The following is an 18,969-nucleotide window of genomic DNA, read 5'->3' as shown; positions in this document are numbered from 1 at the left end:
TAAATTAGTGTCGTCATTTTATAAGCTGCGGGATTCAAAGCATGTGAATAAAGTATAGCCGCTTATACTCTGGAAATGAAAATGAAATGAAAAAGTATCAAAATAAAACAAAAGGGAAGTTCACACAATATAAGATTATACACAGATATTACTACTCTCCATCAAGGCTTCATAGAATGAAGCTGATGAAGGACAATGGAAGTGTAAAACGGAGGTTGGAACTTTCCTAACCCGTTCGTGGGAATGTAGACTAACTAGTAAGACCATTCCGGGTTAAAGTTGTGAATGTTCTGAGCAGCTGGTCTGGTTCCTGAGCTGAGCCTGCTGGGAGACGGAGCTCAAATCCAAAATACATCAACAAGTGAATTTTGTGTTATGTTTGGACTTATTACTGCTTCCAGGATCATTGTGAGGCATTGGGAAACAGCCGGACCTCTTAACATAATAGAATGGACAAATATAATGATTGAGACTGCACCCTATCAATCTATGCTTAAAGGAAATATATAGAAGAGGGCGCCACCTCCTGGGATCACTTATGGACTCAAATAAAAACGTACAAAAACTCTGCCTGACTCTCAACAATAAGAAAGAGTGACGTCCTCCCTGCTCTTATCGTTGTGCTCCTTACCTCCTACATGAATACTTTTCCTCTCAATATCATCCTGTTTTGTTTTGTTTTGTTTTTCTTGCCATGTCTCACCAATACTCGGACCATGAGAGGTTAGTTTGTCTGTACGGTGTACCATTTGCCTTGTTCTTATTGTCTTTATTGTTTATTTATTTATATGTTTTGTTTTGTTATTGAAAAATTCAATACAAATTTAAATGAGAAAAAAAAGAATGTCTCTCTCTTTTTTTTTTTGCTCTGTTATCTTCAGAGTTCATTATATTCAGCTTTTTGTTTGTTTCTCCTCATTTTGCTGATGTTGACTCTCTGCTCGGTTGTTCAGCTCCTCTTAGTAAATGTGTACGTTGTTGTCACAACAAAATTATAGATTCATCAGCAGCTTCAGCTGGAAGTACAAAGTTAGAATATATGAAGAACCAGTAATCTGTGTGTGTGTGTGTGTGTGTGTGTGTGTGTGTGTGTGTGTGTGTGTGTGTGTGTGTGTGTGTGTGTGTGTGTGTGTGTGTGTGTGTGTGTGTGTGTGTGTGTGTGTGTGTGTGTGTGTGTGTGTGTGTGTGTGTGTGTGTGTGTGTGTGTGTGTGTGTGTGTGTGTGTGTGTGTGTGTGTGTGTGTGTGTGTGTGTGTGTGTGTGTGTGTGTGTGTGTGTGTGTGTGTGTGTGTGTGTGTGTGTGTGTGTGTGTGTGTGTGTGTGTGTGTGTGTGTGTGTGTGTGTGTGTGTGTGTGTGTGTGTGTGTGTGTGTGTGTGTGTGTGTGTGTGTGTGTGTGTGTGTGTGTGTGTGTGTGTGTGTGTGTGTGTGTGTGTGTGTGTGTGTGTGTGTGTGTGTGTGTGTGTGTGTGTGTGTGTGTGTGTGTGTGTGTGTGTGTGTGTGTGTGTGTGTGTGTGTGTGTGTGTGTGTGTGTGTGTGTGTGTGTGTGTGTGTGTGTGTGTGTGTGTGTGTGTGTGTGTGTGTGTGTGTGTGTGTGTGTGTGTGTGTGTGTGTGTGTGTGTGTGTGTGTGTGTGTGTGTGTGTGTGTGTGTGTGTGTGTGTGTGTGTGTGTGTGTGTGTGTGTGTGTGTGTGTGTGTGTGTGTGTGTGTGTGTGTGTGTGTGTGTGTGTGTGTGTGTGTGTGTGTGTGTGTGTGTGTGTGTGTGTGTGTGTGTGTGTGTGTGTGTGTGTGTGTGTGTGTGTGTGTCTCCCCCAGCTCCTGCCACCACATGCCGGTCTTCCTCAGCCTGCTCTTCATCATCCTCTCCACTGCCACACTCAGGTAGGCGACCACAGTTTGAACCAGACTGATCTGACCTGCGTCTGTTCCGACTGCAGGTTTAGTTCTTTTTACACACAGTCCAGAACATTAAGGCACATTTAGTGCGCACCAGTTGAAAAAGCAAATATAGCACAACATGAATTATAACCGATACGTATTAATTATATCGCAGTTTAAAGATTTTTTTTAATTTTACCAGAGAATGGATGAACTTAAAATGATCACTAAGATCGTTCCATAATTTCACCCCAACAACTGAAACACACCTTTGTTTGACGTTGGTTCTTATTTTGTGGATTTCAAACCGAAGCAAACCTCTTAAATTACAATGTCCTCTTAATTTGAAGGATTGAATGCTCCTGGGAAGGCTCCCGTTTACAGCACGAAACATAACTTCCAGCAGTTTTAACTTAACTAAATCCATAAATTGGAATTGTTTGGATTTTATAGAGTCGATTTGTCGATTCCCGGAATCCTGCGTTATTTATTATTCTAATTGCTCTTTTCTGTAGTTTAACGATTGGGTCTCGGTATGTTTTACAAGCATTCACCCAAATTTCTGAGCAATAAAATAAGTAGAGTAGCACAAGAGAGGAGTACAATATATGCAGACATTTTGTGTAAAGTTTTAGTATTATATAATAGACCGACGGGTTTTGATAGCTCAGACTGACTACATGTGGTTTCCACCAAAGCTGATGATCTATTATTATTATCCCCAAAAACTCTATTTCAGTTCTATTCAAACAGTTTTATGTTACAGTATTTCTCATGGGATCCAAAAATCATAATACATTTAGTTTTCTCTTCATTTAGAGAAAACTTATGCAGATCAAACCAGTTTTTAAAGAAATTCAGTCCTGAGCAGAATGAGTTTGTATCGTTTACAAAATGACCATTTTCTATGTTTTTGGTTCACTACAAATATTCAAGTAAAGAATAAATAATTTTGGTCCTAAACCTTGAGGGACGCCACAACATAACGTTGTTTTTTTTAATGATATAGTTCCGTTAAATTGTACATATTGGAGTCTGTTATGTAAGTAGCTTTGTAACCAATGACTGACCACACCCCTTATCCCATAGTAAAGGCTTTATAATTTCTAATTCCTAAAAGGACTCCATTACTTTTACTAAATTATTCTGTGGTATGTTACTCTTTACTTTACTTACTTGAGAAAAGTGAATAAGAGAAATGCAGAAGCGACTTTTCTAATTATTCTTCTACTGTAAATAAATTTACAGGTCATGTATTAGTGGTTTTTATTTCTTCAGATAAAATGTATTAGAGTGTGACAGGTCGACACTTTAATGTCTCCTGAGGCAGAGGCGCTTGAACGCATCACTTCCTGTGTGAACCGAAGATCTGGTTTCAAAAATCACCTCAGAGGTTGTTGTGGCTTCAGTTTCACTGCTGCCTTGATTGATCCTCCGATAAGAGAAGAGTGTAGTCAGAGAACACACACACACACGCTGGACTTTGTACTTTTATGTAAAGAAAGTGTGTGGGGGGGGGGTGTTGTGGGCAGCTGCTGAAAGTAACTAACTTAGTTCATTTTAAACAAGTAATCAGAAAAGTAACAAAGGAGGAATGAGTAATCAGATTACCTTTTCACAGTAACTGTCACACCGTTCACAGACATATTTATTTCTTCAGTTGCAGCAGTTATACACAATCGGTAAAGAGAATAAAATAAAAAATAATAGATTAGGCAAAGTGAATTCTCCCGTGAGGACAGGCTCTGGTTCTAGATTAGATTGAAGTCCACCTGCGGTGTGGAGGTGGAGGTGGTTGGAGGGGCACCATGTGACAATGTACCGGATCGGTTCCTGTGCTGCTCCTGTTCACCACAGCAGTGTCATCCAAGCTGAACAGGACCGGAGAAAGTCGTCCTCTCGAGACCTGCAGTCCCCCGGTCACTCCTACTGAGGTCTGCATGTCAGGTAGTAGGTAATCCATACCACCAGGGCCCCCACCCACCTCTGTTCATCTGTCTGAGGAGCAGAGGCTGGATTGGGTTAAAGGCGCTGGAGAAGTCCAGAAATGGGATTCTCACAGCACCACTGCCCGTCTGGATGTGAGCGGGATCGATGTAGCATCCTCCACCCCATTCCTCCACCCCCATCTTCTCCTGGTACGGAACCTGCAGTTTGATGATGGACCGGTGGTCTCAGAGGACGGGGCAGCAGCTGCATGGTCGTCATCACGGGGCATCGGGGCGACCCGTCTGTAGACGTCAGCTCTTCAGGTGGTGGTTTCTCTGGACCGGAGTGATGCAGGAGGTTTTCCACAGCTCAGGGACCCAGCCCGGCCCCAGGCTCAGGTTGAAGATGCATTGTGGAGGGTCTCCCATCTCAGGGCTTCAACAGTTGAGGAGATACTCCATGTGGACCATCTGGACCTCAGCTCTCTGTCCTCCCGGGCTGCTGAGTGAGTTCAGGAAGTCACACCTGATTAAAAAGGTTGTTCAGCAGCTAATGGTACAAAGGCAGCGGGACAAATCCTACGTTGTGGAGCATCTGGGCACTTCGTAAAGACGCAACTGGAATCAAATGCTTTTATTAGTTTTTGTAAAAAGAAGAAAAACAAGATAATGTTTGAACAGGAAAATGTATGGCTGGACTTGGAGCTGGTTCTGGTTCTGGATCCCCGACGAGAGGCCGCAGAAGAACCTGGTTAAGACAGAAACACATTTGTTCTTCCACTGTGAAGCTCACCCTGACCTCCAGGTTAAAGCTGAAACTCCTCGCCTGGACTCACGCCCTCATTCATCACAACAAACACACATAGGAAGACGCGTGTGAAAGATTTGGCGACTGGACAGAACGATACCAAAGCCACGATCCTGTGTCATTATAAAGGGATACACATTTTATTAAATTAAGTCTTTGTCTCATCTGTACAACAAAAATGGTACATTGCACCTGCAGAAGTTTCCATTACTGACATGTTAGATTGGAAAGTTAAAAAACACAGCAGCTTCACAGACTGTCATCTGCTGGAGAGTGATCTTCCTCCTCCTCCTCTTCATCCTCCTCTTCCACTACAACCTTCCAGAGAACGGCTACACAGAGCGCACAGCTTTCATCTAATACAACTAAAATACATCATTGTACACAAAGTTTAAAAATAAATCCTGTTTGGTGGCAAAAGAAAGAGTAAATCAGTTCCTCGGATCGTCTCCAGCTCACCTGTGGAGGAAATGTTGCTGTTCTTTTTATTTTCTTCATTTATTAGAAATCAACGCAGCTGTAAGTGTTCAGATGTTTTCCAGACGTCAGGACCAGGACCAGGACCAGGACCAGAACCAGGACCTTGTGATCCCTTCACAACCAAATGAGCTTTTCTGCCAAAGAAACTCGCCTCTAAAACATGATTTTAACTTTAAAACCAAGAGAACAGCGAACAAACATACAGAAACTAACTTATGTTCCATTTATGACGTTTCATCACTATGATTTCATGATAGATTTTAGCTTTTGGTCTTTTCACCTTATTTAACTATTTTAGCAATATTACATTTTTTGGGGGCAGTTTTTACTTTTTAATTATAGTTTTAAAAGCATTTAAACAGTTTTGCGAATTTTTGTTTTCTTTTACAATTTGTAGTGATTTTTCCAATTTTGGTCATTTTATCTTAAAAAAAAAAAAGACCTTTACTTTTAGATGTTTTTTGCAAATTAAGCAGTTTACCCTTATAAATGAATTTATTTCTTAGACATGTCCCAGATGTAATTAATAGAGTTTAATCTAAGCTTTGTGTTTGGAGGAGGAGTTGGCCTCAAACATGACGGATGATAAACTTCCATCATTTTGAAGACCAAATTCTAACGACATGAATCGTCTCTCATTCTGATCATCATCATCATCATCATCATGCCTCTGATACTTTCATCTAAAAAAACAAACAAACATTAAAACAGTGATTTAGACTCATTTAAATTGACGAGCTTGAAATCAGAGCATCTTTCCGCTCCTCTTCAGCTGCCTTCCATACCGCCGCTCAGACCAGGCCAGCACCAGGCTGCTCTACATACACTCCCTTCTCCTCCTGATACGTGCAGAAAAACTGTGAACACTTCACCTCTGAACCGGTTTCCCATCTGATTCAAATTAAGAGCTCAGATTAACTCCAAAGCCTCATTTAGCCCACCAACCAGTACATAAAGCAAGAGAAGGTTTCCTGGCCGACACACTCACAGCGAGCGGAGAGGAAACCTGGAGTTGATGAAAGTAGAAGGTGGTACACATTTATTAAGAAGTCCTCTTTTTCGTAGGATCCCAGTATTTAAAGCTCAGGGTGTCTGTGTAGCCGTCTCTCTACTCAATAACACCTGTGAGTCACTGCTGTAAAAAGGCTAAACTACGTTTGTAGTGAAAGCCACTTCTTAATGCTCAAAAGAGCAACGGGGTGCGCACAAAAAGTGAGGAGGGGTTAGGCAATTACACTGAAGGCGGGCCCTCCGAAGTGGGACTGATGTGCTCCTCCGCGCTCCGTTCTCAGTGTTCAGACACCGTCAGGTGGTGCATCTTCTTGGCCGCCTCCTCCGACACCGTCTTGGAGGTCTTCTCCGGGCTGGGGGCCGGGCTGGGGTTGGGAGTGTTGGCCGCGCTGTTCGGATACTCTCGGTTTCCAAATATGATGCTGCCCACCCGCACGTTGGTGGAACCCACCTCAATCTGCACATTCACACACAGAAACACCAGAACCAGAGGGAAATGAGCTGGAGGACGTATCAAACCACATTTACTCCATCAGGATGGAAACTTCTTCATCTGACACAGGAGAGCACAGATCCTCATCAGCCTCCCATCATGTCTCATCATTGTCCTTTAGCTGCATAATGGGGGTTTAAGTTCAGTTGTCATAATAAGACAACATGGCCAACCTTTAGAATAAAGAAGATGAAGGTTTGTGTGTGAATACTGAGGAACTGTAGTTCAACCGTCTGGGGTTGGGCGATATGGAAATATCAGATTATGAAGGATTAAAACATGTTGACGATCTGACGAAGCAGAGATCGTCGACTCGCCTGTACGACACGTTTTAAATGCTGCAGCTCTACGCTGCAGCAGCATGAAAACAATCTATACGTTTCAGTTCTATGCCGACTCATCAGACGTTTCACGTGCAGCTGACCAACCAATCAGAGCGAAGTCGGAGCATGTGTGTTTGTGTTGTGGAGCGAGGGGGCGTGGCTAAAGGAGAAACAACACGGCCGTCCTGTGGAAATAGTTTGGCTTTTTTATTTGGGACGACAAAACAACAACAACCACCGTGATTTGCTGGTGGTTGTTGTTACAAGACATGTGGGTCCTGTATGAGCAGTTTATTGTAATAGAATACAAGTATCTGTCTTTATTGGTTATATTTCCAATAGTATTGATCCATAATCATGATGGTACGTTATATATATTATAGAAGATATATCACACCATTTAAAATGTGTAATGTATTCATACCTTTTCAATAGATAATGTTGCCTTAATATAATAGTTCTAACATATATTATTTATTCATAGCGAGGGGGCGGCATTTATTAAGTTATACTTCTTCCAAATCCTTTCTGGACAAAACTATTCTATTTTACTACGGTTACCAAGTCACTGTTAGATTGGTTAAATATATTTGGTTTGTTGGTGTGCACTGTTCATTTGGGTATTTAGTTTTGGGCATGTTCAAAATAAAAAGTTTAATGAAAAACCTTAGTTACTTAACTTTGTATTTTTATTTGACTCTTTTCTAGAATCTATTTAAGTGTTTTGATTTTTAAATCCTGTTAAAATAACTGCGATAAATAACATTTGACAGAATTGCCTCAGTTTATACCAGCTGAAATGTATACGTTTCCCATTTGAAATAAGTCTTATTATTAGTAGTATTATTTGAATTGTTTGATATTTAGTTTTATATTTTTGGTTTTACTTTTCACGGTCATGTAAAAGCTTCCTCAGGCGCAGTTTTAGTTTTTATGTTGCAGGAGTCACTTTATCACCGTGTTATTCACTTATCTTATGTTTACGTTATTTTGCACATGTGCAAAATTGCACAGATGATCTAAATTAAAATATGTTCTGTCTTTTATTTTTTCTGTTGGGCTTGTTTTACACGGAGAAACGGTTTGGTTGCACTGTGGCTAATTAAACTAAATAAATCAATGTAAAAAAGAATTGATAAAATCAGGATTTTATTATTTAAAATTGTGAGATATTTTTGGCATATTGCTCACTCCTAAAACAGTCTAAACAAGAACCTGCTGATATGTTTTAGTCATTTTAAGATTTTATAAGCAGTTTTAAACCAAGACATTTTCAGCAGTTTTGGCCATTTTAGATGCTTTATTCTTTTTAGATGATTATCACAGCGTTTCTTTTTCTTTTTTAAATCTACTAAATTAATTGTGACATTCTGATGCAGATGTTAATGTCACTTGTGCAGAACTTTAATGTGCGGCTGTGCACCAAGGCAGTCTGACGGGGTTCAACCTTTACTCACCGCATGTTCGAAGTCTGTGGACATGCCCATGCTGAGCTCCACCTCCTCTGGAGGAAGCTTCAGAGAGTCGCATACCTCCTGCCTCCGACTCAGCAGCATCTGCAACAGAGACATCACACAGCCTGACTGAGGCACGCGCACACACACTGCACGCACAAGCTGCACACACTGCATGCACACACACGCATACAGCTCATGCATTGCATGCACACACACTGCAGTGTGTGTGCACACACATTCACACACACTTAATTATAATAATCAAAACATGAAATATGTTGCTTTACATTTATTTACTTTTGAAGATTTTCTGAACCATGCTTTAAAAAGAAAAACTACTTCAGAGCCTGATTCTGTTGTTTAAGGTCACATGATGAGGTTGTTCGGTTTATTTTGATTTGTTCCGATAGTACTGTGTTCTGAAGGTACCGAGTGAGAAGCTCACATTACAGACGGTTGTACTGCAGATGTCCCGTGGTCACTGGAATGACTGTGTTGTATTTTAGTGAAATAAAATGGAATCACTACTGTATTTTCTGAACTTTAAGTTACACCAAGTGGATCCATCTATCAAAATAAATCAAGGATAGTAAAAAACAAACTAAAAACAAGCTTCTCACGTTGAACCATTTGTTTCCTATTTTGACTTTAAATTCTGTGGACAAATTCCTTCTTTGGGACATTTTTTCTTGCTCTGTCATTCAAATACAGTAGTCATACAGTGACATCTAGTGGTCAGGGGTGGTAGATACCGCAGATTTGGCAAGAAAAGTCAATTAATATATAATTGCAATAAAGTCCTGTAATTAGCTAAAAAAATGAAAAGTACGGAAGAGTATTATGGCCACTGAAGAAAAGAAAAAATTCAGAGGCTAACAAAACCCCAAAAACTTTTATGCACTCCAGAAAAAGTTGAAAATCAAAGTTGATTTTTTTTTTTTTCACAGTGAAAGAAAAAGTTTTTTTTTTTACAAAGTCTGTCCATCCACATGCCAGCACTGTGACTGCTTCTACAAACTGCATATCAGATGGTTTAATGAAGGGATGAAAAGATGCTTCAGGACAGAATGTAGCTCATAAACACGGTCAGTTATCATCAGTATCAGGACCAGAAGAGACAGAGCAGCTGCTGCCTGGTTCTGTAGAGGAACAGTTATCATCAGTATCAGGACCAGAAGAGACAGAGCAGCTGCTGCCTGGTTCTGTAGAGGAACAGTTATCATCAGTATCAGGACCAGAAGAGACAGAGCAGCCTGCTGCCTGGTTCTGTAGAGGAAGTTCATCGAGTACGAAGGACAAAGACACGGATCCCGGCTGCTTAATTAAATGTTCTTATTAATCAAGGAAATCCTGTGTAAAATCACACGTCCAGAAGCAGTAAACAACCTGATATAGTCAGAATTAATTCATTTAATGTGATTTCACATCTACGGGCAAATGATGAGGGATGGACAGACGTCTTTCTGTGGAAAAAAAAAAAAAATCTCGACTTTGATTTTCAACTTTTTCTGAAACGCTTGAAGGTTTTGTTTTTTTTTAGTCTCCGAATTTTTTTCTTCCTTCAGTGACCCTAATACGCTTCCATAGAAAAGTGCCACTTATAGTCCAGAAAACTAAATTTCTCTACTTTCTGCAAAGCATTTTTCATTTTCTAAAAGATATAAATGTTCTACAAGTCGCAGTTATGAGACATAAAATCCCGTCAGCAGCCACAGGAGAGCAGCTAAATGATGCACAGCCTTGTATAGAAGCAATATGTGATGCAGAAAAGAGCAAGTGGATCTAGACGAGCCCTGCTGTGTACCTGAAAGTCGGGGTTGGGTCCCAGCATGAGGTCGTAGCCGTAGCGTCCGATGGTCATGAGTCCTGAGAAGTGCAGAGCGTGACACTGAGACACGATGTGTTTGACAGTGTTGACCGTGTCCTCCGGCGGCAGCCCGTGTTTACCTACAACAGACATGAGACAGGAGATTCACCTTCTGCTTCACTAACCCATCCTTCCATCCATCCATCCACCCTTCCTTCCATCCATCCATCTTCTCCCTCTGATCCGTGGTGGGGGTGTCAGTCTGAGCACCGTCACCCAGATCACTTTGCACCATTAAGAACCTTTCCTGTAGGTGGTGAGCCACAGGAAGGCTTCACTGACCCTTTCAAAAAAAAAGTTTCTTCACAGTAAGTTACAATTCTTTTATCCATCAACAGAAACAAAGTGAATTAAAGCTGCAGCCAGCGTTGGGCGGGACCTCGCCCCCCCGGCCCGTTGGTGTCGGCCCGCTCCGGGCCCTTTAAATGTTATGTACCTGAAAATGACACAGGTTCCTCCCCAGGTGTTCCTGACCTGGACTCTGGTCTTTTCTCACATGCTAACCTGGTAAGCTAACTAGCCTAGCAGGACCCGGCTAATTAGCTCGAGATCCGTAACCCTCGTCCCTCCTTTAGTCCGTCCTTTAGTCCCTCCTTTAGTCCCTCCTTTAGTCCCTCATTTAGTCCCTCATTTAGTCCGTCCCCCTAGCATCAGCTTGACTGAACAAACCTTGTTAGCATGCTAACTAGCATGCTAAGCTCCTCCTCCTCCTCCTCCTCCTCCTCCTCCTCCTGCTGCTCCTGCTGCTCCTGCTGCTCCTCCTCCCCCTCCTGCTGCTCCTGCTGCTCCTGCTGCTCCTGCTGCTCCTCCTCCCCCTCCTGCTGCTCCTCCTCCTCCCCCTCCTGCTGCTCCTCAGGCATATCTGCTATGTAAGGACTTGCTTTTTGTTTTTTTAATCACGATCTAAGCGGTGTTTACTGATGAAACATTCTGCACAAAATACAGTGAAATGTATATATATATATAAATCCTGTCTATAAATTATGTCTGGAGGTGGATTTGCATCAATTAAAAAATTATTTAAAAAAGATTCAAGCTTTAAGCCAGGTTTAAAAAAAGAGTCGGACTCGGTCGAGATAATTAAAATATGTTGCGAGTCCAATGGCCGAGTCTGAGACAAGTCAGAGTCCAATAACAAGGAGTCGAGACAAGTGTTCTTTTTATAGCTGGGAGCGCCGAAGTGTAGCTGGAGTGACTAATGACGTCGGGCTCGTAGCAGGTAACTTGGTTCTGGTGGTCCGGGTTAACTCGCCGAAGGACTTGACAACAAGGCAGGAGCTTCCACCGCTGAACTCGGCTTTAGTTCCACTATTGCTCTACAATCGCGGGGAACGAGTCACTGTGAGCGGGCTAGCTCTGACCGGGTCGCTAACAACACCCGGAACGTTAGACATAGAGCTATAGACACATAACTAATTCATAGAGCTACACCCAAAAGATTCTTTCCTGAACACACCTCTCTCCTACGTCACAGTTGCATGTTTTCCAACTCGTCACAAGAGGGCAGTATTGCAACACAAGTCTGTGTGTGTGTGTGTGTGTCTGTGTCTGTGTGTGTGTGTGTTCTCACTGCCCCGTCGCAGCAGGCAGCTGCATTAGCTATGAGACTCAGAGAGAATCTGATCCCAGCCGAACACACCGCTCGAACAAGTGATTTTTAATCGAGAACCGTTAGATAAACGCAGCCCCTCGTTCAAAGACCTGAAGCTACGGAACATTTCAACATGTTTAGTAGGTGAAATCTGTGCTCAGAGCCACGTGGAGGAGCCGGCGGGTTCTGTGTTTGGAACTTTGATGGCTAATTAAAAAAAACAGCTAGACTAGTCAAGAAGTTGAACAGAAGCAGGAGCGTCTCCTCTATCATTTCATAGTATTTTGAAGGTGATACGATATTGGCCCTCAGAGGAGCTTTAAACTGGGCGAGGAGGCGGATTCGCTGTTCAAAACTTTGACGGCTAATAAAAACAAAACCGCTCCAAGACTGAAAATGATATTCAGGATTAATGAGGAGGAGAGTCTCCTCTGTCATTTAATAGGTTTTTGAAATCGATAGATATCCGTGCTCAGAGTAGCTAGCGTATGCAAATCTTATTTTGAAAGGCAAATTGCAGACTTCCTGTCGAATTTAGATCAGGGGTTCCAGCATGTGATTTGTTGGACTTGATGAGACGAACAATTGAGTTCTGATCTCGCTACGACATTCCTCCGGGCCGTGGTTGCCTTTTAAGTGTTTTTGGTGGCCGTTGTCGTGTTTGTAGGTGGCGATAGAGAGTACATTTTGGCACTCTGGGGCTTATTTTTTACATTTTCATATAATGTTATCCAGTGTTAATGAACGTGCCAAATTTGGTGAGTTTTTTAGCATGTTTAGGGGGTCAAATGTATTCTCCTTCAGGGGTTGAGGGACGTTTTTGGGTGATCGTACTTTGAAAGGCAAACTGCGGTCTCTACAAAACTCTCGCTACGACATTCCTACGGGCCGTGGTGGCGCTAGGCAGCAGCAGCAGCAGCAGCAGCAGCAGCAGCAGCAGCAGCAGCAGCAGCAGCACAAAAACAATAGGCCTCCAGGCCTCCCTCCTCGGTCCCTACCTAAAGCTGCAGCAGCCTTGATCAGGACCTTGCACTCTGGTAGAGTAGAGAACACAAATCCCTCTCGACAGGGATTTTGTACAACTTGTGTTTCATGGCAGCCACTCACTCTGTTCCCCACTGGTGTTGATTTGCACCATGACCTTTAACCTCTGGGTGTTGGCTCCTCTGAGACGTTGCCATGAACTGTTGACCTTATCAGCCAGTTTGGCCGAGTCCACCGTCTCCACCAGGAACAGGTTTGGGACGCCTGGAGGAGACAAAGTAGTATGAGGAGAACAGAAGTGAGGAAGAGGGATAGATTAAATTAAAAAAGAGGGGGGGGGCTTTTCCACCAGAAAGAACCAGGAGCTAGTTCGGAGCCAGGGCCAGCCTGAGCACCAGTTCTTTGTCTTTCCACTGCCAAAGCCCCGGCCTATCAGGGGCTAAACTGGTGCTACACTGGCCCCACTTCATTGGTGGACCAGAGAGGAGCCTGACGCATCATCAGCTGGGGGCGGAGTTATCGCTGGAGGTATCGCTATCTACAAGGCGGAAGAGAGGTTGAACCGGCTTCTGGAAACTACAATGAACACGGAGCCCCGGAGAGGTTATAGAGAAAAAAATGTAATTAACGCATGGAAATGATATAAGAAGTCATTCCCTGAAGTTAATAATACGAGGGAACGAGATAATTTAATCCGCGATCGCGGAGCCGCGGCTCTCAAGAGGCCCACCGTGCTCCTCCTGTCAGTCAGCTACGTGAGATATTTCATTTAGAAGCAGTTTTTCATTGATGTTTTTTTCACGCTTTTCATCGTAACATCATTTGTAACCAACTTCACTTCCAGGTCTTGTGTGGCGTAATGACCGCAGGCCGAGGTCTGCAGGCTGCAGGGGGCGCTCCGCTACGAGACAACCCATTATTATTTTCTAACCCACAGACATTTATAAGGAAGCCAGACTTTTGGTTCATCAGCGACTAAAAAACAAACTACATACTACTGCAAACGGCTCCGGACTAAAACAAGACGGACGTGAAGAAACACCAATAGAGCGACGAGGAGACGTAATGTTGTCTGTCTCTTTGGTGCATCTGAGGTCCAGGTCAGACTAGATGGAGCGACCCGGAACAAACCGATGAATACAGTCCGTCTCCTCGTGCTGTCAGCATGGTGATTGGTGAAATCAGTGACGTATCACGTTTTGGAGTGATGCAATGACGTGGCTGCCACTTAGCTCCGTTAACGGCGGAAGTAGAACCGGTTCTTTGGCGGTGCTCATTTAAGAACCGGCCCTGAACTAGAACCTGGTTCCTTTTGGTGGAAAAGCCCCAACAGAGAGCAAGACGAGGAAATGTCTCTCACCCAGAAGTTTGTTCACATTATTCTTCTGCAGATGGCCGATAAAATGCCACTTAATCTCTGGACATGATTCCAGAATCTGGATGAGGGACAAACAAAGAATGAGAAAGACTCTGATGGAAAAACAACATGAACCAGTTCTGTTGTTTTCTGAAACGTGAACTCACCAGAGGATCTGAAGCTTTGTCCACAAGTTCATTCACCTGAGGATCACATTAAAAGAAGAGTGCAATATTAGGAGCAGATAACTATTAAATAAACTATTAAATAAATAACAATTTCTCAAAGTTAAACATTAAAAATTGGGGTGGGAGATACGGCAAAAATATCATATCACTCTTTGTTTTCTACATTGATTATTCTGATTACTTTGCAAGTTTCTGAACAGTCCAACCAAACCGTTTCCCCGTGTAAAACAACCCCAACAGAAAAAATAAAAGACTTTTGGTTTGAGGCCGAACATGTTTTAGTTTATATCATTTGCGCAATTTTACCAAAGTGCAGAAAATGTAAAGATACTATAAGTAAATAACACTGACACAAACATGTCTGCCCCCTCATCCACAAAGGGAGTCTTATTTTGTCCAGGTGAACATTTGAAAATGATTCTTGCAAATATCTTTAACTTGCTTGTCAATATGTTTACAGGAGACTGTGTTCAGTGGAGAACAAGCCTGAACAAGATGCTGCTGGAGAGAAGATGGCAGGATGACCAGGCTGAATATGGACCTGATGGATTCCATGGTCATCAGAAGACATGTGCACTATAACCTCTTACATTATAATATATTACATTATAAAGAGGTTTGGTGGCGTCATGTTCTTGTGTTATCTTGAAAATGTACTTTTCTTTGAGGATTTCTGTCTATGTAAAGCACTACATATCATATACTCTTCATTAGTACTTCCATATTTGAATTACTGTGTGGAAGTTTGGGGAAACACCAACAAATCCAGAAAACACCTATCAGACTGGTTCATAAGGCTTCCTGGACAACACTAATGCCTTATTTAGTAAGGCCGTCCTACTAAAACTCCCAGACATGGTAGAATTGGAAACTGACAAATTAATGCACAATACTAGAAATAAGCAACTACCAGACAACATAGAGAATCTCTTTACTGATAGAGAGGAGGGCTTTGATTACAAGGGGAATCTGGACTTCAGAACCAAGAGAGGAAGGGGAGCACTGTCTGAATGAACTCATTTATTCTTTATACGTTTGTGTATGTATGTATGTATGTATGTATGTGTTCATACTAGGGTTGTTCGGTATACCGGTACTGTATTGGTATCCCGGTACTGACTCCTATAAAACGATACTATACTGGGCCCGGCCGGTACCGGTATCTAGTTCTTTTTTTATGTCGCGGCGCAGCGTCACTGTGTTGTAGTTTGCACCGAGGAGAGTCGTCAGTCTCTCTGTGGAGAAGCGTCGGCCTGCTGCTTTCTGTCTCAATCACTGAGGACTTTGTAGACGTGGGAGCGTGGTGAACGACCGGGGGATCCCCCGAGGAGAGCCATCGTTGATGGGGGGTGCGAGCGAGATATTAACGAGATAGCAACAGCTTGTGTGTGTGTGTGTGTGTGTGTGTGTGTGTGTGTGTGTGGGGGGGGGTTGGACAATTGAAACTGTGGAAAACAGCGCTCTGGTTTCTATTTTTTGTTTATTTTACTTAAATCCTGTTTTTGCACTCCGACCAGAGAACTGAATAGCGCTTCATACTCATCTACCAACAACATTCCTGGACACAACTTCAAAATAAAAGTCAAAACAACGTATTTTCAAAACAATCTTCTCCCAACCGTAAAAACAAATTGAGTGCATCACTAACACACACACAGAGAGAGAGAGAGACAGAGAGAGAGAGAGAGAGACAGAGAGAGAGAACAATGGCTTCTGCTACGTCCACAAGGCCGCAACTAGTAGAAAAAACAGGTACTAGAAGTACTATATGAAGTACTTTGGCTTCACAACAAAAGAGCACGATGTCTCCATCAACACTGAAGCTCCACTGTGTAAACAGTGTTAGAGAACACGTCTGGTCCAGAGTGGAAACACTACTAACCTGCTACACTACTAACCTGCTACACTACTAACCTGCTACACTACTAACGCGCTACACTACTAACCTGCTACACTACTAACCTGCTACACTACTAACCTGCTACACTACTAACGCGCTACACTACTAACGCGCTACACTACTAACCTGCTACACTACTAACCTGCTACACTACTAACGCGCTACACTACTAACGCGCTACACTACTAACCTGCTGAACTCCTGAAGGCCAAACACCCAGACCTGCAGAAGGAGTTCAAAGAACCACAGCTAATAACTTATATACCCATGAAAATATAGCTCTGGAAAAATAAGCTATTATAAATATTAGTATTATAAATATAATGTAATAAATAATATAATGTGAAAATATTTAATTTTAGCCATTTAATGTTATAAAGATTACTGCATAGTAACAAACCATTTAAAGACACTGGTTCTACTGAAGACAGGCTGAGCTAATTTTTGGTGTTCTCTTTTTATTTTGAAAAGTATCGAACTACATGGTGGTATCGATACCAAAATGTTGGTATCGTGACAACCGTAGTTCTTACATGTACATGCGTGTATATTGTATGGTGTGTGTGTGTGTGTGTGTGTGTGTGTGTGTGTGTGTGTGTGTGTGTGTGTGTGTGTGTGTGTGTGTGTGTGTGTGTGTGTGTGTGTGAGACATATTACATAGCATTCGTACTGCATATATAATCACTATTTTTAAAACTAATCTAATATTGGATAAGGGGTACAATTTGATAAATTTGACCTCTTCCTACCTTTTTTCAGGCACGTTAAATATATGAGGTATGTGCATGTGTGTCTGTTTATAAGTGTGTGAGTATTCTTAAATATAGATTATCTAGTTTCTCTGAATATTTTTTCTTAAGCTATGGTTTATTTATATAATATATATATATATATATATGACTATATGGAAATTGGTTTAAGTAAGTGATTGTACACAAGTGAAGCACCATATGCATGGAATGAATTAATAAAAATTTTGAATTTGTTCTGATTGATAACTTGCTTATTGTCCTGTATTTTATCTATGGATTGATAATGTATTTATATAATTATTCAACTAATTAAAATATCTGTGCAAAACACCATCTGCTTCTCCATCATATATTTGTGTGTGTGTATTGCGTTTTACCTATCAGATATCACAGATCAGAACAGAAATTCTATTATTGTTTAGCCCACTATGAACATTAAAGTACTCCAAACCATGTGTCCAGTATCAGACCTACATGTATGACGTTTGCAGGAAAGAAAACCAGATGGAAATCAGTTCAGTATTCAGCGAGTTCTGACTGATTAAAAGCGACGACACGCCATTGCTCCTGCCAAACAGATCGGACTGAGCGGAGCGGGCGACTGGACCAAGATGGCGACGCCACCAGGCCCCGCAAACATTGTAGGGACGGACCACACGAACAACAAAACCACGTTAATCGATCCAAGTGTGGTCCATAAAGAAGGTACAACATGACCTTCCATCTCGGTCGGATTTACCCGCTCCGGTTATCACCTCCGGGTCACTTCCGGTTATCACCTCCGGGTCACCTCCGGTTATCACCTCCAGACTTGTACCCCTCCCTTTCCGGTAGAGATTCTATTTGTAAATTTGTATCGCAGTTTGTAAAAGTGTTTCGCGTTTTGTTCATTTCTTTTCTGAAATGTAAATGTGTTTTATATGTAAACATGTTTTCCAAACATGTAAATTTGTCTCACATTTGGTAAAAGTGTTCCACTAAAATGTTGTTCTGCAGCTCTGGGCCACCGTAGGTTGGTCTCATGTGGAACCAGCTCCCACTTTCAGTTGGGGAGGCTGACACAGTCTCTACTTTAAGAATGTTCTATTTATCCAAGCTTCTCCAGGCCGTCCCACCCTTTCCTGGTAAAGCTTCTCTAGGTTTAGACTGCTGGAGACCTTTAACCACTGAGCTTCTTTCCTTCACCTCACATCTCACACAGCACGTTTCAGTCTGAACTGGATGAAGGACATCCTGATCTCCACGTTTCTCCACGTACAGGTAAAACTCTGCAGCGTTTCATACTCACATAATTCTCTCCAAAGTTCCGTTGTCCTTGCCTGTAGGCCTCCACCACCATGTCCGGGGGTTTGGTCTTGCTGACAGCGACGAGACGCGGAGGCACCGACGGCAGCGTCTGGGGACAAAACAGGCTCAGAGATCACCGCCGGGCGGAGGAGAGTCTGACAGCAGGTTCCCCCGGGGGGGGGGGGGGCTTTACAAAGCTGCAAGTTGGTTTGATTCACGTTCCTAAATAAAAGCCAAGAGAAACGCGTCGAGCCCGAGGTGGTAGTGAAGGTGCTCCAGGACCCGAGAGGCGACAACAGTGTGTCTGCCGCTGCAAAGCACAATAACAACAACAACTATCATATTAATATTAATTAGTATGTCAAGTGTAAGTCTGCCTGACACCCCCGCTCCCTCGCGGACAGCACGTCCCCTCCTCGCGCTGTCCCCCATCCGTCCAGAGGTGCTCCGCTGCCTTACATAACGCGTCGTGTTGCGGCAGCAGCGTGTCTCCACACCCCGGCAGCGGGGCCGCGGCTCCCCGTTCCGAGCCCCGCGGGCTGCTGTTACCTTGGTACGCCGTGCCGCCGCCTGGTTGACCCGCTCCAGAACCGACTGGACCGCCTTCCCGACCTCCTCCGACATGGCTACTCTCCACATATCGTCAGTGACGTCACCCACGCCAACTC

General features: G+C 42.8%; 2 protein-coding genes across 5 annotated transcripts in view; both read right to left on the bottom strand.

The window, feature by feature from the left end:
• The window catches only part of LOC308113608 (nuclear RNA export factor 1-like), a gene marked incomplete at both ends in the record, with an annotated part of 21,413 nt that extends 17,409 nt beyond the window's left edge, over positions 1-4,004 (bottom strand). Inside the window, one exon of the mRNA XM_080470002.1 lies at positions 3,936-4,004. Coding sequence (XP_080326128.1) covers positions 3,936-4,004 — 69 coding nt within the window. The remainder of the gene's footprint in view (positions 1-3,935) is intronic.
• On the bottom strand, positions 3,486-18,969 carry plpbp (pyridoxal phosphate binding protein). Of its 4 annotated transcripts, none has more exons than XR_013935543.1 (9): positions 18,851-18,969; positions 18,303-18,410; positions 14,342-14,377; positions 14,178-14,253; positions 12,941-13,081; positions 10,180-10,322; positions 8,376-8,474; positions 6,327-6,559; positions 3,486-4,302 (listed from the first exon to the last, which is right to left on the bottom strand). XR_013935543.1 is itself a non-coding variant. In XM_080469333.1 (8 exons), exons 1-8 carry the CDS (start codon positions 18,938-18,940, stop codon positions 6,380-6,382), a joined length of 873 nt encoding a protein of 290 aa, XP_080325459.1. In that variant the 5' UTR covers positions 18,941-18,969; the 3' UTR covers positions 4,724-6,379. The 4 variants fall into 4 exon arrangements, 1 of the variants encoding a protein (XP_080325459.1); XR_013935544.1 differs by having other exon boundaries at positions 3,492-4,551; XR_013935545.1 differs by lacking the exon at positions 3,486-4,302 and adding an exon at positions 4,727-5,070.

Source organism: Lipophrys pholis (genome assembly GCF_963383615.2).
Source record: "Lipophrys pholis genome assembly, chromosome: 8".
Lineage (NCBI taxonomy): Eukaryota > Metazoa > Chordata > Actinopteri > Blenniiformes > Blenniidae > Lipophrys > Lipophrys pholis.
Note: the sequence above shows the minus strand (reverse complement) of the source record. Positions and strands in the feature narration are given on the sequence as shown.

Coding starts and splice junctions, on each gene's coding strand:
- plpbp (XM_080469333.1), bottom strand. CDS start 18,940: ATGTGGAGAGTAGCCATGTCGGAGGAGGTCGGGAAGGCGGTCCAGTCG. Junction 13,082..14,177: donor TAATGTGAACAAACTTCTGG/GTGAGAGACATT, acceptor TGTCTCCTCCAG/GCGTCCCAAACCTGTTCCTG. Junction 10,323..12,940: donor CAACACCAGTGGGGAACAGA/GTGAGTGGCTGC, acceptor TGTCTGTTGTAG/GTAAACACGGGCTGCCGCCG.